General features: G+C 41.0%; 1 protein-coding gene across 3 annotated transcripts in view; it reads left to right on the forward strand.

The window, feature by feature from the left end:
- SORCS1 (sortilin related VPS10 domain containing receptor 1) overlaps positions 1-19165 on the forward strand; it is a 608036-nt gene that overhangs the window by 394203 nt on the left and 194668 nt on the right. For all 3 annotated transcript variants that reach the window (XM_017851824.1, XM_017851825.1, XM_017851826.1), the window contains exons 4-5: positions 1332-1490; positions 16139-16212. In XM_017851824.1, the coding sequence (XP_017707313.1) occupies positions 1332-1490; positions 16139-16212 (233 nt within the window). The remainder of the gene's footprint in view (positions 1-1331; positions 1491-16138; positions 16213-19165) is intronic.

Genomic DNA, 19165 nt, shown 5'->3' on the forward strand with positions numbered 1-19165 from the left:
CCCCCCCCCCCCCCCCCCCTTTCTTGGAAGTGCAGCATCCTCAGCTGGTAATCTTTAAACCCTGGGTTGCAGTGATTTCTCTTCATACAGCAACACAATAAGCACATATTTCATGCTTCCCCGAACCAAATTCAGAAAGTGCCAATTAATAAGTTGATGGGGAAGAGGTCAATGGGTAGCATTAAGGCCACCTGTCTGGAGACACTAGGTGCACACTTTGAGTGAGTGAAAGGAGACCCACAGACAGTTGGGAATGAAGTAATTTATCACAGATTCCTGGAGACATAAAATGAGAGGATTTAAGGCAGTTTTGAGGGCAGCTCCTCCGTCTTGCTGCTATTGTGATTGATCCCATTCCTCTGGACAAAATTGGGCATCCCAGTGAGACAGTGTAAAACATCTAAAGCTGTGAATATTTACATATTTATAGCTTCTTCTGTGGTGCAGGTTGTGAAGAGCAACCAACTTTTCTTGCAGAGAGTTTGAGAGACTCATGTGGACTTAGAAGTTGTGAAGCTTCCATCCATATCTCAGAGTGTTCTGGGCATCTTTCTATATACTCATCTATTCATTCATTCATATGACAAATATTTATCAGTGTACCATACATACTGGACCTTAGTCTAGCTGCTGGAAATACGTCTGTGAACTATACGGACAGCTATCTCTGTTCTCACAGGGTTTATTTTTTAGTAGAGGATATGTAGACAAGAAACAAAATAAATAAGTAAATTATGTAGTAGGCTAGAATGTGATGAGAGTGGTGGGGTAAAATAGCCTTTGTTAAATTCCTAGAGAAAGCTTCAGAGCCTACACTTTGCCTTAAGACTCAGAAAATCAGGCTAAGTTAGGATGACATAGGATATCATTGAAGTGGAATGAAAGGATTTGAGGTAGGGAAGAAAAACAATGGACTCCATCCTCTTTCTCTTCCACCTTTCCCACAACAGACTATAACCAGTCTTTTAGTCCCCCAAAATAGAAAGTACATAAGGCACAGTAGGAAGAAGGGAAGAAGGGTAAGTATGCCAGGTTTAGGAAATAATCTTGGAAATAAAACAAGGGGTCCCCTAAAAGAGAAGAGTATATAGTTACCTATTTCATCCCTCATTCTTTCAGCTTCTCCTACTCCCTTCATTTCTTTGTAGAAATATTTTTGTAGCACTGATCCAAGATGGAAGAATAAGCCTGACAGAGTCAAGGTCCCTGTTTGGCCAAGCGTTATTTACCTGCCCCTGTCCTTCCCTTGTCAAAGTAGCTAATTTTCAAGTTTTGCAAATTTGTAAACTTAATTTTCTGTTGTTTCTTGCTCCAACAATTCTTTGCTGCAGATAATGTTGCTCACAGACCCGGAGATTGAGAGCAGCTTACTGATCAGCTCAGATGAAGGCGCAACTTATCAAAAGTACCGGCTGAACTTCTACATTCAAAGCTTGCTTTTCCATCCCAAGCAAGAAGACTGGATTCTGGCATACAGTCAAGACCAAAAGGTGAGCATGCTTACCTTGTTTGAGACAGTGAAGCACGGTTCTCCGGGGAAAATAGTGCTAATTTAATTATCTCTTCATTTCACCTCAATGATCATTTTTGTTCTGAGCCGTAGCCTGAACTCTGTGCTAATGGGACAAGGGAAATCAAGGAGAGTCTCAGGTTGCTTGTTTAAATCACGTAAATATCTGAAACCACTTACCAAGTAAAGATTAGGTGTACTAAGTAAGACGCGGTGGAGAAGCAGTTCTTAGCATAGATGCTTAAGACAGTCAGGAGTCTCTGACCCCCACTGAGTGGAAGACAGTGTCTTAGTGGATTGGTGATCATTTCTCTTGGTGAAGGACCCATGGCTTTTCTCAGACTCTTAAAGGGAAGCATAACCCTGAAAAGGTTAAGAACAGGAAGTAAGGTTTTGCTGAAACACTGAGAGAAATGGCCAAAGGAAAAATAATGATGTATGTAGGTAACCTTATGCAGAACCTAGTCATCTCAGAACTTCTCTTCACTTGGTGGTAAGGTTGAAGGAGAAGTCACTTCGTGAGAAAGGATTAAATGAGCTCATGGTATTAGATGTGTGTGTATGTGTGCATACATCTCATAAAATGTCATCCTATAATATGTATTCTATACGGCATATATACTATAACATACATATGGTCCCTGCTTTTAAGGAAACTTGTATTCTCGGGTAGAATAAAAGGCTAGCAATAGCTAATAAAATTAAATTAAAATGAAAAAGAAGTAGCATTTACACAGGCAAATGTGAGAGAAACTCTGGCCATAAAAGCCAGAGGGATAATTGGTGAAATACTAGAATACTCCTTGTGAAATGCATTATTCAGTGAAGTCATTCTGAGAATTCTCCTTAGAGGAATCATAAATTAGAAATTACATATATTTAAAGAAATACTGGACTTAACTAAGTGAGGGGAATATTCTGGGGTTTTGTTTGTCTGGGTTTGCGTAGATGTGTGGCATTTTTGAAGGTAGGAGCATGGTATAAGCAACTTCCCAAGGTCTCTACTGACAGGAGCATTTTAAAGGAAGCAAATTAAAATTCTTAAGATTGGAGTTTTATTCATACTGCCCCTACTGCCAAATAAAATGCACATTAAGCCTAAAAATAGAAAGAATTTACAATTCATTTTTTTTTTTCCTCTTGAGCAGCCTGGCTACCCTTTCAGCAGAGTGTACAATTTTGTTTCTGGAGTCAAGCCACAGTGCATTTGGTCCAGGATGGTGCAGTTAACAGAGGCAAAGCCTGACCAGCTCAGACAGAGTATTAGTCATTTAATCCACAGGGTTATTATATTTTATTCGACAGTTGGTTAATTTTTCCCCCCTGATGCCAGAGGCGCAGCGAGGGCCAGATTTACCTGCCTAAGTAAAAACTCTGCATCTTTGCAATTATGCTGGAGGAGATGCCCAAATACGTAACTCTTTCGGTCCCAGCACTTCAAAGAGTGCCTCCCGTGGTCACTGTGGCAGAGTGGATGATACGAGACCAGTCAGGATGCCGGGGCTGTGACTTCAACCCAGCAGCTTAACGGTGAACAGTATTTAGCGTTGGTTTCCTTTGCATTAAAATGTGTTTGTATGGATAATTATAATTGTAGGTACCTTTCCAAAGTGATTTAAAAAGAAACAAATATTAGATGCCACATCTCTTTTAAGTGCCATGCATGATACAGTGTTGATATAAAATAACAGTATTCTGTCCATCTGGAGATAGATGATTAACACATTTGAGTTGGTCAATAGTTTAAGAGAGGCCACAAAGGCAGTGCTGTCACTGAATATTATATACAAGTGACTGGATGAATTACATTAAATTGGTAGCGCAAAGTTCAGGAGATGGAGCTCTGGTGATCTGTCTACTCCAGAGGTCTTACAAAATGACTTCAGCTGGACTTTAATGGGTATATTGGATTTCTGTTGTGATAGTAGGGGAGGCCAATTTTTTTACAAAAGGAATGTCACATACATGAAATTGTAAAAATCCTGTGTACAAAATTGCCAAATTTTCTATTTGGCTGAAACTAAAATTGGTTACAGCTAGTTATAATTTACACACATACACACACACACACTTTGGAACCTAATCTTTACTATTTTTCACTGTTTTGGCTGTTTGATTTTAGGAAAACTAATTTTGTTTCCTTACTTAGGAGCCTTCAGAAATTTGGGTCCAGAGAATGATATATTTAGAGCTGTAGATTTCAAGGGTTAATCGGTAGTAATTATAAGTATAAACTGTGGTAATATGAGGTCAAAACCAAGACCGGTTGGGATGATATTACAGCAGTCCTGGCATCAGATGCTAAGGGTAAGAACAAAAAGGTGTCCTTTGTGACCACAGACCCAATGAATCCTGTCATTTTAGGGTTGGACGCAGTCTTCATCTGTTTGTTGTTGCTAGGTTTTTTTCTGTATGAGGCTAAGAATCTAAATATCTAAGAGGTTAACAAATTTTCTCAAAGAGAAAAATCACTAATTAGCATCACATGTGGATATTCTACAATTGGGGTAAGGGGCTACCTGACATTTGATAGGGTTCTCATTTTCTTTTTTTTTTTTTTTTTTTTGAGATGCAGTCTCACCCTGTCACCCAGGCTGGAGTGCAGTGGTGCAATCTGGGCTCACTGCAACCTCCGCCTCCAGGGTTCAGGCGATTCTCCTGCCTTAACCTCCCGAGTGGCTGGGATTACAGGTGTGTGCCACCACGCCTGGCTAATTTTTTGTATCTTTAGTAAAGACAGGGTTTTGCCTTGTTGGCCAGGGTGGTCTCAAACTCCTGACCTTGTGATCTGCCCGCCTCGACCTCCCAAAATGCTGGGATTACAGGCGTGAGCCACCACGCCTGACCAGGGTTCTCATTTTTGAAGGTGATATTTTGAGATGAGCAGATGGGTAAAAGCCAGCCTTTCTACTGACCTCTCTGTTTCTTTAAGAAAGGATGAAGGATAAATCATACTGGAAAAGACACATTGTGGATAGCCAGCTATACAAGTAGGAATCAGGGAAGACCTCCATATCTCAAGGCTTGAATCACAGAATAGGGAGTGGGGCATTCGCTGGAAGGGAAAGAGCTGCAGCTGTTAGCTGATGGCATTGGCTGGAAGTCAAGTTGAGAGGGTCTGTGGCCACTCAGGTGGGTCAATGATACGGAAATAAAAGCTGACAGTCACCCATGGGTCATGGAGCTTTTAGCACTGATGAGATGTGGCAACAAGGAGGACCATGTGCTGGTGTTGGCTGGCCAGTGACTGCACTTGTCTAGGAAACAGGAACATTTATTCTTTCATGTAAGTATTGTCCATCAGTTTTTCTGTGACAGCTGCTAATGTCCCTGCTGTAGATCTCCCAGCTAGGATCTCAGTCAGTATTATCTCTGCTGGATGCTGTTTTACATCAAATTGTGGTGAACAATCCCTTAGAAAATGCCTTATTGAGGTGGCAACTCCTATGAACAGGGTCTTCCTCTTTTCTCTTTTTCTTTATTTGCTGACTTCTTTGTTTATTTAAGGCATACTCTCTGTCTTTTGAACACATAGCCACATTTATTTTTCCTTTATCTCCCTGACATTGCTTCTTCTCTCCTTCAGTGAATGCAACTTTTTAAGCTCCTAAGGACAGAGTTTGGAGCTCTGGCCTGTAGGATAGACCCCAAATGAGCTGCGATACCCTGGTCTAACTGTGTTTCATCTTGGGTGCCTGAATCCCAGTGGAGGCTTTTTGATGTGGACATTATAAGGGACTCAAATAGTTTTGTTGAATAGATGTTCCTTTCTGGCCCAAGACAGAATTTTACTGCATATCAGTTCTATGGGAAGTCATATTAAGATTTAAAAGGTGGTTTTAATCAGGGAAAATGTGCATGGCCAAATGTCCTCAGAATTCACAAAACCAAGGTTTTTGATATTTTTTCTTTTCACTTAGAAAGAGAAATCTGTTTGTGATATTCAACATCTAGGTGATTGTATTATTCAGGGTTCTCCAAAGAAACAGAAGCAATAAGGGGAGGGGAGAGAGAAAGAAAGAGGGAGAGAGAGAGATTGGAGTGGGGGGAGAGGGGAGAGAGAGAGAGAGAGAGATTGATTGATTATGGAATTCACTCATGCGATTATGGAGGCACGCAAGTCCCAAGATCTGCCTTCTGCAAGCTGGACAACCAAGAATGCCAGTGGTATAATTCAGTCCAAGTTGGAAGCCCTGAGAATTGGGTGGGGGTGGAACCAATGGTGTAAGTCCTGGTCCAAGTCCAAAGTCCTGAGAAGCAGGAACTCTGATGTCTGAGGGCCAGGGGAGACAGATGGATATCCCAGCTCAAAAAGAAAAAGGGAATTCACCTTCCCTCTGCCTTTTCTATTCAACACCTCCAAGGATTGGATGATGCTCGCCCACACTGGAGAGGGTGGATTTTCTCAGCCTACTGATTCAGACACTAATGTCTTCTAGAAAATCCCTTACAGATACACCCAGATAAGTTTTATCAGCTCTTTGGGCATCTCTTAGCCAAGTCAAGTTGACACATAAAATTAACCATCACCATAGTTGCCAAGAGGTAAATCCTATCTTGTCTGGGGATGTGGCTATCCAGGCACCACTAGAATGACTGAAAGGAAAAGGTGTGGAACCTTTTACCCATTGTAATTCTTAAATGAATAGTCTGGGTACATAGGAAACCCTGCCCTGAGACTTACTGAGTAAAGATACAGGACCTGGACTTGGCCTCTGAAGGGCCTATGTGAGGATGTGCCTTTGGAAAGCCCTGAAATTTTCAGAAAAAGGAACATTATAGATATAATTCTAGAGATCCTGTTTCAAATGGACAGGAGGCTATTTGGTGTATAAAATCCCACCCCTCACATTTTTAAAACAATGAATCCTTGTGGAAAGTATGAAGAATTCCATGGCATTTATTATAGGAGCACCAAAATCTTGCTTTCTTTTATTAACTTATTTTTTATTTCTATAAAACAGTAGGCAAACCAAGCATTCTACCCATTTAAAAAAATTTCTTTGTATTTGGAAACTGAACTGATAAGAGAAAGGAGATATAGTCCTTTACTTCATTGCTAGCTGACTTTCCTGCCTCAATACAGGAAACCACCCAAGGAAGGCTTAGCAGAAGGCTGAGTCTGCCAGATTACATCTTTATTTTAATTTGGCAATAAACTAGTGTACAAACTGTGCTATAAAACATTGCCTCCAACGGCATCTCTCAGTCTGTCTTAAACACCTCACTAAACATGATGTGTTGGGAAACATTTGAAATGAGAGAAAACAAAGAGCAGATGTGACTGTAAGGAAATTGAAAAAAAAAAAAAAAAAAAAAAAAAAAAAAAAAAAAAAAAAAAACAGGAGAGAAGCGTAAGAATCTGTGTATACTTCAGCTTTGCTGTCTATGCCAGGGCAAGGGCTCTTGATGCCTCTGTTAGGATTTGCAATGGAGAAGTATTTATAAAGCGGAGAGTGCCATGTTGTGAAACCAACATGAACACGGTCAGGACTCTGGCTGCTGAGCGGCTGGAGAGCAGAGGCCCCTTGCTGTCCTTATCCAGACCTCTTCTTCAGGTAGCTCCAGAGAAGGGCTGCTGCCCCTGACCATGAGCAAGAAGGGCTGTTCTTTCTCTGTCCTGTGCAGTCACGACCCTCGTGGACGTCCAAGACCACCTAGAGCATGAACGCAGTTCCTACACAAACAGGCAAGAAGTACAATTGAACAAAACAGCCTGGGTCCAGACTGTGGGAAGTTGGAGAGCAGGTGTTCATTTAGAAGGAGGGAGGGAGGCTGTCAAGCTCTAGCCTGCTGTTCTTGCCATGTAGGAAGGTGGGTCCAAAGTCACCAGACCTTCAGAATTCTTTCTTTTTTTGGGAGAAGTAATTCTGCTTTGTTTTCAATGTGAACTTTTCTTATTTGTATGTGTGTAACCATGACCTCAAAAATTTCAAAAGAAGCACTGCATAGGACGAACAAACCTCGTCTGCTGCCCTGTGCTTGTCCTTTCTTCTTTCCCATTATCTTTGTTTTACTTTGTTCATGGCTTTCCCTTTTGATTTTATTTGAGAAGATGTTATTTATTTATTTATTTATTTATTTATTTATTTATTTATTGCAATTTTTTGAAAAAAGTACATTCAAATAAATGATTGGTTTTATTGAGGGAGAACAAAACCTTTAGGACAGTTTGGTGAACCACCCTTGATTTTGTGGCAGTTCTAGAATATTTGTAAGTTTATATTGACTCGCTTATTTTGGAGCTCTGTGAGTCCGCATTCCAAGTAAGAACATGTAGAAAACTTGCTTCATTCCTGATCTTCTTTAAATTCCAAAGGATCACAGTTTATGAAATAAACAGAAAATCCTGAGGCCTGTACGTTGGCCTTCCCTTCAACATTTTTTGGTACATATGTGTCAGACACCAAAACATTCTTTTAAAGGCAGAAAACAGGCTTTGATAGGGAGGTTCTGTATACAAATAATGGAAAATCTATTTTTTTTTCTTTTTTGGGGGACATAGCCTTGCTGTCTTACCCAGGCTGGAGTGCAGTGATGTGATCTTGGCTCACTGCAACCTCTACCTCCCGGGTTCCAGCGATTCTCCTGCCTCAGCTTCCCAAATAGCTGGGATTACAGGCACCTTCCACCATGCCTGGCTAATTTTTGTATTTTTTTAGTAGAGACAGGGTTTGACCATGTTGGCCAGGCTGGTCTTGAACTCCTGGCCTCAAGTGATCTGCCTCAGCCTCCCAAAATGCTGAGATTACAGGCGTGAGCCCTGTGCCTGGCTGGAAACCTTAAATATTAACAGTCAGCATTCTCTCCATAAATGAAAACTGACTTTCAGTTAAAATCATGTGTTGATAGAAAAGGAAAAATGGACTGCCAATGTGATGAACAGCCAATGACAGAATTTTAGTAACATACATTAAAGTGAATTTTATTAAAAAAGAACTAATTTTAGTTATCTGCCTTCTCTCTCTCTCTACCAGTCTTGCAATGTTTTTAAAGTTTCATATCTATTCTACATGTATATCTATAAACATATCTATAAACAAAAAAATCTTCTCTTTATTCCTTTTAATCATTAATCATTCCTTTCTTTTTCTTTCTTTTTTTTTTTTTTTTTTGAGACAGCGTCTAGCTCTATCATCCAGGCTGGAGTGCAATGGTGTGCTCTCAGCTCACTGCAACCTCCACCTTCCAGGTTCAAGCGATTCTCCTGCCTCAGCCTCCCGAGTAGCTGAGATTACAGGCACGTGCCACCACGCCCGGCTAATTTTTGTATTTGTTAGTAGAGACGCGGCTTCACTGTCTTGACCAGGCTGGTCTCGAGCTCCTGACCTCGTGATCTGCCTGCCTCGGCCTCCCAAAGTGCTGGGATTACAAGCGTGAGCCCCTGCGCCCAGCCAATTGTTCCTTTCTTTTCCTGAGTGAGCCCTCATGGAAGGGAGATATTTATTATGGCTGCTTTGAATGGCAAACATTCCCTGGGAAATAATGACGACTTAATAAGAAAACAGATGCCAGTGCTTTCAAAATCTCAGTCATATTTTGGTTTCTCACCACTGACTGACAGTAGAGTGAGCTGGTAAGAGGATCAGCTGTCTGCTCTGCCAGGTCCTACCCCTGCTCTGTGACCTTCAACAGGTCATTTAAATGTAGGTTCTCCAACTGTAAAGTGGAAATAATAATAAGAGTACCTGGCTCCTGGGGCTATTTGATGATACTGAGATAACGCATGCAAAATATAAACACAGAGCCTGGCACATAGCAAAAATGGCATAGATACCAGCCACTGTGTTATCCAACGACCTGAAAAATAGCACTTCCGGTGTGGTGCAGCTGGAATTAGAGAAAGCCTGTCTTAGTCAGAGGCTGTCTTATCCCAGTGTCTTTCCAGTACGTAGAGCTACAGGCACTTTAATCAATTTAATTTAAATGCCTTTTTAGACAATCACTAAAAGGTCCTGTGAAAGCAGAATGAATGGAACAGGACAGATGGATATACGGTACTTAGAAATATTATTGATTATAATAATAGAACACCATTAAATATTAAAGTTTTTATCTTCACATTAACTCTATTTGCTTTTGAATAGACCTAGCAGCCCCTTAATGTCAAAAGGGCAAGTTGAGATAAAGACAAATTGATCCTTGAAATTCAACCCCCTGGGGATATTCAAATGATTTCTGCACAAGCACAAACACTTAGGAAACTGATATCTACCTAATGTCATCATGTTTCCCCAAGGCACTGCATTAAGTTAAAAGGCACTCAGTTTTTTATAAGAAATATGTTGAGCATTATATACCATGCTGGTTTGGCAGGATTTTCATGTGCTTGAAATTTCCCAATGTCAGAGCTGATTTCTAATCTCATGAATATGTAAGTAATTTAAGTATCCAAGTACAAAACTGGCAATTAGAGTGGAAACCAGGGAGCTCGCTAAATGTCAACCCCAACCCTTGTTTATAAAACAAATTCTCAAGCTGAAATGCCATCATATGCAAACAAGGAAGGTCTGCGTTCACCTTAGATACCATGTTTAAACAGGTTGTATCATTATTTTTCAATTGCTACCTTTGATCTGCCTGTTTCTAATGATTTGGAAAAAAAAAAAAACAGAGCTCCAAGATTAAGGAGAAATGAACATTTTAAAACAAGCAATTGGGTTTAAGATGTGAACAGGCAGGCACAACTGTGCTATTTGATAGTTTTGTAGGCTTTGAAAGAGAGGTATTTGTATGTCCAAATTTTTAGCTAGTTCTTCATCTGTTCTATGCCACCAACACTTGTCTTTAAGAATGTTTAAGGGGCCGGGCGTGGTGGCTCATGCCTGTAATCTCAGCACTTTAGGAGGTCGAGGCGAGCAGATCATTTGAGGTCATGAGTTCAAGACCAGCCTGGCCAACATGGTGACACCCCCCCCTCCGGCTCTACTAAAAATACAAAAATTGGCTGGGTGTGGTGGTGCATGCCTGTGATCCTAGCTAACGGGGAGGCTGAGGCAGGGGAATCGCTTGAACCCTGGAGGCAGAGGTTGCAGTGAGCCGAGATGGCGTCACTGTACTCCAACCTGTTGTACTCCAACAACAGAGTGAGACTCTGTCTCAAAAAAATAAATAAATAAGAATCTTTAAGGCCAAGATTTTATCTTATCATGTTCCTATATACCTCCAGACCTGGATGCACAGGAGGTGTTCACAAATCAAACTCGCCCACAGTCGTATATTGACCCTCCCTTCCCAACCAGCTCCAGTTCCGTAGTCTAATCTTCTAAGCTTCAGAGCACCACCCTCAACTGTAGGGCTTGTGACAGACTTCAGTGACATCTGGGGAGTGGACAGTGACAAATCTGATAAATCCAACTGCAGGAGAGATTGATGGAACCAGCAATAGGCCATCATTCCTGCCCAGCCTTCATCAGCAAAGCCTGACTGCTCAGCTTTGATACTCTTATCTTTTGACTTTAATGACATTTGGATCCAGTCTACATCAGTTCCCCACAAGTACTGGTAAGATTGCACCTACCCAGCCTGCTTCCAGGCTCTCTTTATAGCCCCAGCTTCCACTTCACTGTTATGCATCCCAACCAAACTGGGTCTCTTGCTATTGACCAAAGAAATGTGAGAACACCACCCTGAGTTTTGCTGCTCTGTTTATTTGCACAGACTGACCCATTCCCCTGGAACACTGTTTCTGCATGTCTTCATTCTAAGACATGTTAATTGTACTACAAAGCCCACTATGAATTATTTTGCAAATTCCAAACTTTTCATCTAAAACATAGGCCACTACAACACTGTACACAAAATATTAGACATTACTGTAGGTTGTCTGTGATATCACTAATACACTAACATTTTCTTTGAGAAACTTTATTGGGGCAGGGTTGGGTGTGAGGTCTGGATTGGGCATCATGGCTCTCTCACTATCTGCTCTCTGTACTGAACAGCCAAGGTAAAGACTCATATCAGCTCTTAGTGAAGTTTGCGGAATCCTTTTAAGTGTTGCAGATTTTGGTTCCCCTTAGTGTGGGTTCTGGTCCCCTCCTGTGCCGTGGAATGAGAGCATCAGAACATACTTCTGAGGACAGCATTTTTCTCTGGACTGATTCTCTTTCTTCCTATTGAGGGTGATGGAAAAAAGAACTTGATATTTGTGATGCCTCAGGCCTGGCATTAGGAATTTATATGAAGTCCTTAAGGTACCATCTCTTTCTTGCTAAAAAGGATGCAGGAATAGCAGTGAGAATCAGAGAGTCATGAGGTGGATGAGTGCTTTGTACCCAGGCCATCCCCAGGGCAGTATTAGGACGAGGCAAATAAAATAGAACTGGCAGGATTTTCTGTCAGCCTTTTCAAGAAGTACAATTTGCAGGCCCCCTGCTTCCAAAATGTTAAGAGGAGAGAAGGAAAGAGGAGTGGGCAGGCAACCTTGAAAAGAGCCGACAGCAGGATGTTTTCCGCCAACGCAGACGTCTTCTAAGGAGCCTGTGTGGAGGAGCTCCAGGAAACTGCCCCCTGACCAGGGAAGCCGCCGTGGGAAGCTTTGTGGTGAATAACATCTGGTCCCATGAACCAAAGACTTAAAACATTATCACAACTCTTAGCTTCTATGGAATTCTCCTAGCACAAATTTCTGTGGAATGGATGCTCTTTCACTCATTTCCCAGCTGCAAAAGAGAATTCCATCACGTGCACATCTCTAACAATCTGCAAAGAGAGGACACGTTGATCCGATTTAGAAATATTGAAAAGACTTTTTAAGGACACTGACATTTGCAAGCTTGTGGATCACCACAAGGAGCTGAATTTCTTATCTAGTAGCAAGTTGTCACTCTTCTAGGGATTTAACCAAAATGTGAATGTTAAGGTGGAAACGAAAGTTGGAAATGGCTGCTCCCCTTCTCTCATCCCATCTTTATCTGCTGTAGACTAGGAATCTTGAGCAAAACCAGTGCATCCCATTCTTTCCCTCCCCCAGTTTATTTTGTCCTGCTGTGGCATCCCTCTTTATCATTCCTTATAGCCGGTGCCCACCATCCAACTTGCAGCTCCAAAGACATCCAGAGGATGGCGCCAGAGATGCCTAAGAGTTGGCTCAAAGCTGTCAATGAAACTAACCCTGGCGATTTCATCCTTTGGAATTAAGTGTATTTTTATCTGCATTCTTCTTAAAGCAAACAAAGACAGATGGCAAGGAAACAAGCCAATGTGAAAGATGTCTTAAAAAAAAAAAAAATCCTTCAGGAGAGGAACATGTCAGGAAAGAGAGAGAAGTGCTAATGGCTCCAGACCAGCATAATGACAGTCTGGAGGGTTAGGCCCTAAGGCTGCTGATAGATCTTGAGCACAGGTGAGTGCTGGGTTTGTGCTCATTAAGTTGTATTTACTAATGCAAGGATGTAGTCACAGATACTTCAGAATGATTTTAGACAGAAAGGATTTTCTGTGTTGCATTCTTATTGCAGATATAACCAGAATCTTTCCTTGTTCTCTAACATTTCTGCTCCTTCAGTTCTTTTTCAGCATTTATAGTAATGTTAGCTAAACAAAATCAAACCCTCTAAGAAGGGCAATTTTAAGTTCATGACACGGCACTAGTAGAGGCACAGTGGCCTCCTAAAACTAGATTAAGTACTCTTCCATCCTCTTCTTAATCTTTCTGTCTTTCTCTAAGCTTGGCATAGCTAGAGAAAGCTGCTGCTGCTTTCTCTGATGTGACAGATAGTAATGATAGTTCTCAGTTCTGTGTTCTGACAGTCAAACCTTGGAGCCAGAGACAGACAGGCAGGGAAATAAATCTTATTTAGGTGTGCCAACACTGTGAATTTTATTAAAGGACCTTGACTCATTCTACAGGGAAAGCCTTCCGCTGGTGGCTGAGACAGTCATTGGGTAAAATGCTTTGATACCTTTCCCTTCTTTGTGGAGGAGCACTTTGCTTCCAGACTCTGTAGGTTTAATTAACACGTTAACTTGAATGGCTGAGTTGTTTTCTTTTTAGTCAGTATAACACCAGACTGGACAACTAACTTTTTAGGGAGAAAATGTCTGAAGTAGTATATGGAGAATACAGAGCAGTTTTGTCTAAAAGTGAATATTCAAGACTCTGCTTTCAAATCCATGGGAGTTTCAAATATACTGATATTTACAGGGTTTTGTGGATGTGTGTTTTGTTTGTTTTTTAGGAATATGCCTCTAGTTATAAATCCATGGAAGCAAAATATATTCCTCTGATAAATTTTCTTTGTCCACCAATTGTGAAACCTGGGTGCTTTATTAGGTAGAAACATGACTAGGAAATTCACGTGGTTCCAAATCATTATCTTTTTCCTTTATCATCTACTGTTTGAGGCACCTGTACATGTAGAATGATAGGATTTCCAACATCTAAAAGCTTTGCAATCTCATTAAAGAGGCAGGAAGTGGTCTTAGAAATTTTAGAGTAATTTTAGATAGAAAGGAATTTCTGCTTTTCATTCGTGAAAGATTCTCTTGAAAGGCTGTTAAGAGAATTAAATATAAATACATGGCTGGTAGTTTGATAGCATCTGCTCTTGTTCCACAGTTCTTTGGAGATGAGACCAGTAGGAATCTTAGTAGGTAGAGGAGGGTTCATAGAGGAGGTAGCCTTTCATATGGCTCTGAAAACAAGAGTGGTGTTGAAGAAGGAAAGTCTTGAAGCCACTTTTGCCAGAGTGGGCAGCCTCAGTGAAAGCACAGCAGGGCGCATGTGGGAAGGTGACAGGGCCAGCCCACCAGGACCAAAAGGTACCTTTGGAGAGAGTAAATTGAAAGAATCTCACTGAGCTGAATAAGAGAGGCTTGGTTTATTGGATTGTTTTGTATACCCACTGCTTGAGGGGCCTCTACATGCTCACAAATAACAAAGTTGCTCTTTGAAGATATAAACAAATGTCATGGGACATACCTGAGTGGTCCATAGGCTCCAGATTCAAGCTTAGGGGATAAATTTAAAAACAGAAAAACAGAACCACAAATGCTGGCGCCCAACAATTCCTCACAGAGATGAATTATCTGTGGAAGCGGGAATAGTAATCCTTTGGTGTAGCCGTAGGAGCACACAGAGTTTATGTATTATTCTTGCAGCATGTATATGAGTTCAGCCTGTTACCCAGACATATTATTTTGAACTGTCCTGATACTTTTACATTTGCATTAATCTTTGTATGTTACTAAATATAGATATATCTGTATGACATAGGCACACCACAATGGTATGAACTCTGCTTCCTTTAAACTTACAGAAAGAAGTAGAGCTCTAGGCTTAAAAAAAAAAAAAGAAAAGAAGACAAAGGGGAGAGAGAGAGAAGTGGATACTCTCGGGTTGGGTGCCTGCTGCTGTTGTACAATTCTCCGTGTTGAAATACCAGGTGTTCAGGACATGCTGGGAACAAGAAGCAGGCCATGCATACACTGCCTGTTTGGGTTCTCAGTTAAGATGGTGTGACCTGTCCCATCTTCTGTTATCTCTATGAGGGGAGTTGTCACCCATCTCTCCTTGGCACTTATTAAATATATCAAACATGAAATGTACCCAGGAAACCAGTCTCCCTCAGGCATGATGGCCAAAGAATGAATAATAGGCTGGGCATGGTGGCTCACACCTGTAATCCCAGCACTTTGGGAGGCTGGGATGGGCAGATCACAAGGTCAGGAGATTGAGACCATCCTGACTAACATAGTGAAACCCCATCTCTAGTAAAAATAATAATTTTAAAAAAATAGCCAGGGGTGGTGGCAGGCACCTGTAGTTCCAGCTGCTCGGGAGGCTGAGGCAGGATAATGATGTGAACCGGTGAGGCGGAGCTTGCAGTGAGCCGAGATCACACCACTGCACTCCAGCCTGGGCAACAGAGTGAGACTCCATCTCAAAAAAACAAAAGCAAAAACAAAAGAATAATAAAAAAGACTTAGAAAAAGGTACAGATTCTCCTTGACTGGATGCCTGAATAATGTGTAATTATTACTTAGATAAGCTTACATAGATAAGTTGGCTTATTTATACGTTGTCCCTGTCTATCTTACCACTTTGACTCATGCTGTTCCTTTGCGAATAATGCTATTTTTGTCCATTTGAATGCTGTCATTCATTCAGGTCCCAGCTGTTTCACCACAGCATCTGGGAAGCATCCCTAAATTGGCTCCTGTCTTCTGCATTGTTTTATCACTGGCTGCCTCGTGCATTTCTCATTATGTGAGCCAGGTTCAGGTTATATTGCGTGCTCTTCCAGAACCTTGTCTAGATTTTGCACTTCTTTGCATTCCCCACAATTCTCGGCCCATGCTAGGTCTAGTGGCACAGCTGACTTTATCGCCAGGCAGAACAGGGTGTGCATTCCAGTTCATTCAACTACTGACTTGACATGTAATTTCTAACAAGTCGGTTAATCCTTCTCAGCTTCCATTTCCTCAACTGTAAAATGAAGATATTAATCTGCCTTGCAGAGCTTGTATAAGGAATGGAGATGGTACATGTGGAGCACTCACCTTGTGTATGGCAGGTGTTCAATAAATGTTAGGTATTATTATTACTATTGATCCAATGAACTGATGTTTGTGTATGTGATGTACTATAGAACCATAGTGTTGAGTAACTTCTGTTCTTTACAGTTATACAGCTCTGCTGAATTTGGGAGAAGGTGGCAGCTTATCCAAGAAGGGGTTGTACCAAACAGGTTCTACTGGTAAGTCTCACTTTATCTTGTAGCACATTGAGATATGATCTAGTCAGATATAACCTAGTAAATGACCATTAGAATCTTGTTCTCACCAGTGCTCTCACATAAGGTCTGTTCTTACTGGGACATGCCCACATCCCCTCAGGGCAGGATGTGACATTAGAGTAAGAAACACTTTAAGAGAATGTTAAAAAATGTGTCACAGTCTTTTTGAAAAACCCCAAATGGATTATGGAGGTTAGTGAACTGCAAGGGCTTTATTAGAATTGCGTTGTTATATTTTGGTGGAATTGTGGAGAGAGACATTTAAAAAAATCTAATAGTGACTTTTTATTATTAAAATCATTATATACACATATATTCAAATGAAGATTTTCAGTCTAAAGAAGTAGGTGTTATTTAGTCTAAAAGTAGATCTTCCTCTCCTTCCTGATTTTAGATCTTGTAAGCCTTCTCCTTGTCATGTATTTATTTATTTATTTATTTATTTATTTATTTATTTATTTTAGACAGTCTCACTCTGTCACCCAGGCTGTAGTGCAGTGGTGTGGTCTCCGCTCACTGCAACTTCTGCCTGCTGGGTCAAACAATTCTCCTGCCTCAGTCTTCCCAGTAGCTTGGACTACAGGTGCACGCCACCATGGCTGGCTACTTTTTGGATTTTTAGTAGAGATGGGGTTTCACCATGTTGGTCAGGCTGGTCTTGAACTCCTGACCTCAAGTGATCTGCCCACCTCGGCCTCCCAAAGTGCTGGGATTATAGGCTTGAGTCACCGTGCCTGGCCAGCCTTCTCCTTGTCATGTGGGACACAGTTGCTATTACTAGTTTCTTAATTATCTTTCTAGAAATGTTCTGTGAATTGCCAAATGTGTGGGGTGTGTGTGTGTGTGTGTGTGTGTGTGTGTGTGTGTGTGTGTGTGTAGTCTTACTTTGCTTGGGCTGCAGTAACCGAATACCATAGACTGGGTAGCTTAAACAACAGATATTTATTCTTCATTGTTTAAGGCTGGGGAGTTCAAGGTGCTGGCGGATTTGGTTCCTGCTAAAGACTCCCTTCCTGGCTTGCAGATGGCTCCCTTCTGTCTGTGTCCATACATGGTAGAGAGAGCTCTGATCTCTCTTCCTCTTTTTTTTTTTTTTTTTTGTTTTTTTTTGAGACACCTGCCTCAGCCTCCCCAGTAGCTGGGACTACAGGCGCCCACCACCACACCTGGCTAATTTTTTGTATTTTAGTAGAGAGGGGTTTCACCATGCTAGCCAGGATGATCTCACTCTCCTGACCTCATGATCCCCTGGCCTCGGCCTCCCAAAGTGCTGGGATTACAGGTGTGAGCCACCACGCCTCTTCTTTTTTTTTTTTTAATCAGGGCATTAATCCCATCATGAGGACCCTATCCTCATGACCTAAGCTAAACCTAATCACTTCTTAAAGACCCTATTTGCAAATACCATCACATCATTGTGGGTTAGAGTTTCAACATACGAATTTTGAGGAGACAAAAATATTCAGTCCCTAACATATATAGATAGAGATACTCACAATTACATAAATGGTAGCTGTGCACACTGTTCTATGCCTTGTTTTTTTTTTTGAGGGGATGCAGTTTATTATGCATACATCATTATTTTTAGTTGACTACATATCATTTTGCTCTAAGAATATAGATTGGAGGTAAATCTTATGCCTAATTAATGCAAAACATAAACTATATATGTTAGTGGGATGTATGTATAGGAAAAGAGAAATAGGTGAAGAGAAAGAGAGAAGGGGACAGCAAGAAAAAGAAAGGGACAAAGGAAATAGCATTCCTTTCTTTAACCGCCTCAGTTCATCCCCCTAGTTAAACTAGAGGTGGCTCTGTCCATGGGAATGGGTGGGTAAAATTGAAAACAAGGAAATATCAGAAGTTAACTTTGGCTTTTAAGTTTCCAAGGTCTTAGATTCTGGCAAAGTAAGAACAAAGCACAGAACATTCTAGTGTGATTTTGATGTTAATATTTATCAATACCTTTGAATATACATCCTACCTCCTGCCAAAAGATGTGATTCTACGTTACCCTAATTTCTCTAATCTGCCTGTGGAAAAGACATTCAGGTTGTTTCAAGATTTTTACTACTATAAACTGTGTAACAAGGAACTAGTTCAGACAAGAGTTTATCCTTTATTCATGTCATTCAGAATCACTGTGACAGTGACCTTTTAGGAGCCAATGAGCTCCCTGCAATGAGGGCAGTGAAAGTATCTCCTCTTGATTCCTCTTGAAATCACACTGCCTCTCATCAGCCTTTAGAGTTACAGGCAGAATAGATCACCGAGGTACATAATAGCTTCCCACCTCCACTCCAATTCTTTCGCTTTTATATGAACTTCTAAGAGGAATGCATTTTTATCTTTCTCATTTTCAAACACTACCCTAAAACCCCTGTGGGAGTTGAAAGCCAGAGAAATACATTAGAGAAATCTCTTAAAAAGCTAGCAAAACTGCCTGAAAAGTTAGGCCATTTGCAAACAAACTGGCTCTGAGATAATAACACAAGGACTTCTATATGGCAAGATACCACTTTTTCCCCTATCAAAACGAGAAATTTGTAACTAAAGGAGGTTTTGTTGCACAGAAGCTTATTTACCTCTCTCCCTCTGGTGCTCTTGTTCAGGATGGTGTGAGCCTTGCTTCTAAAGTCCAAATTGACATCTCCTGTCTCCAGGAACTCAACTCTGTCTCTTACTGAATCTCCTTTCTCTGGTCAGCGTTTTTTTCTCCCTCTCTTACTAATTTTGTATTGTACTCATGAGAAACCTTCATCTCTGTGTGTTTTGTCTATAAAGTATAAAGTTAGTTTATGGAAGACAGGGTTCATGTCTTTTTCTTTCATTCTCTCCCCTTTTGGGTACATAGAAAGGCCTCAGAAAATAAGCAAATGAAGGACTGAAATAAATGAATGTTGTCCTCCTAGTT

The sequence above is a fragment of the Rhinopithecus bieti genome, unplaced genomic scaffold, assembly GCF_001698545.2.
Source record: "Rhinopithecus bieti isolate Rb0 unplaced genomic scaffold, ASM169854v2 scaffold_31787, whole genome shotgun sequence".
Lineage (NCBI taxonomy): Eukaryota > Metazoa > Chordata > Mammalia > Primates > Cercopithecidae > Rhinopithecus > Rhinopithecus bieti.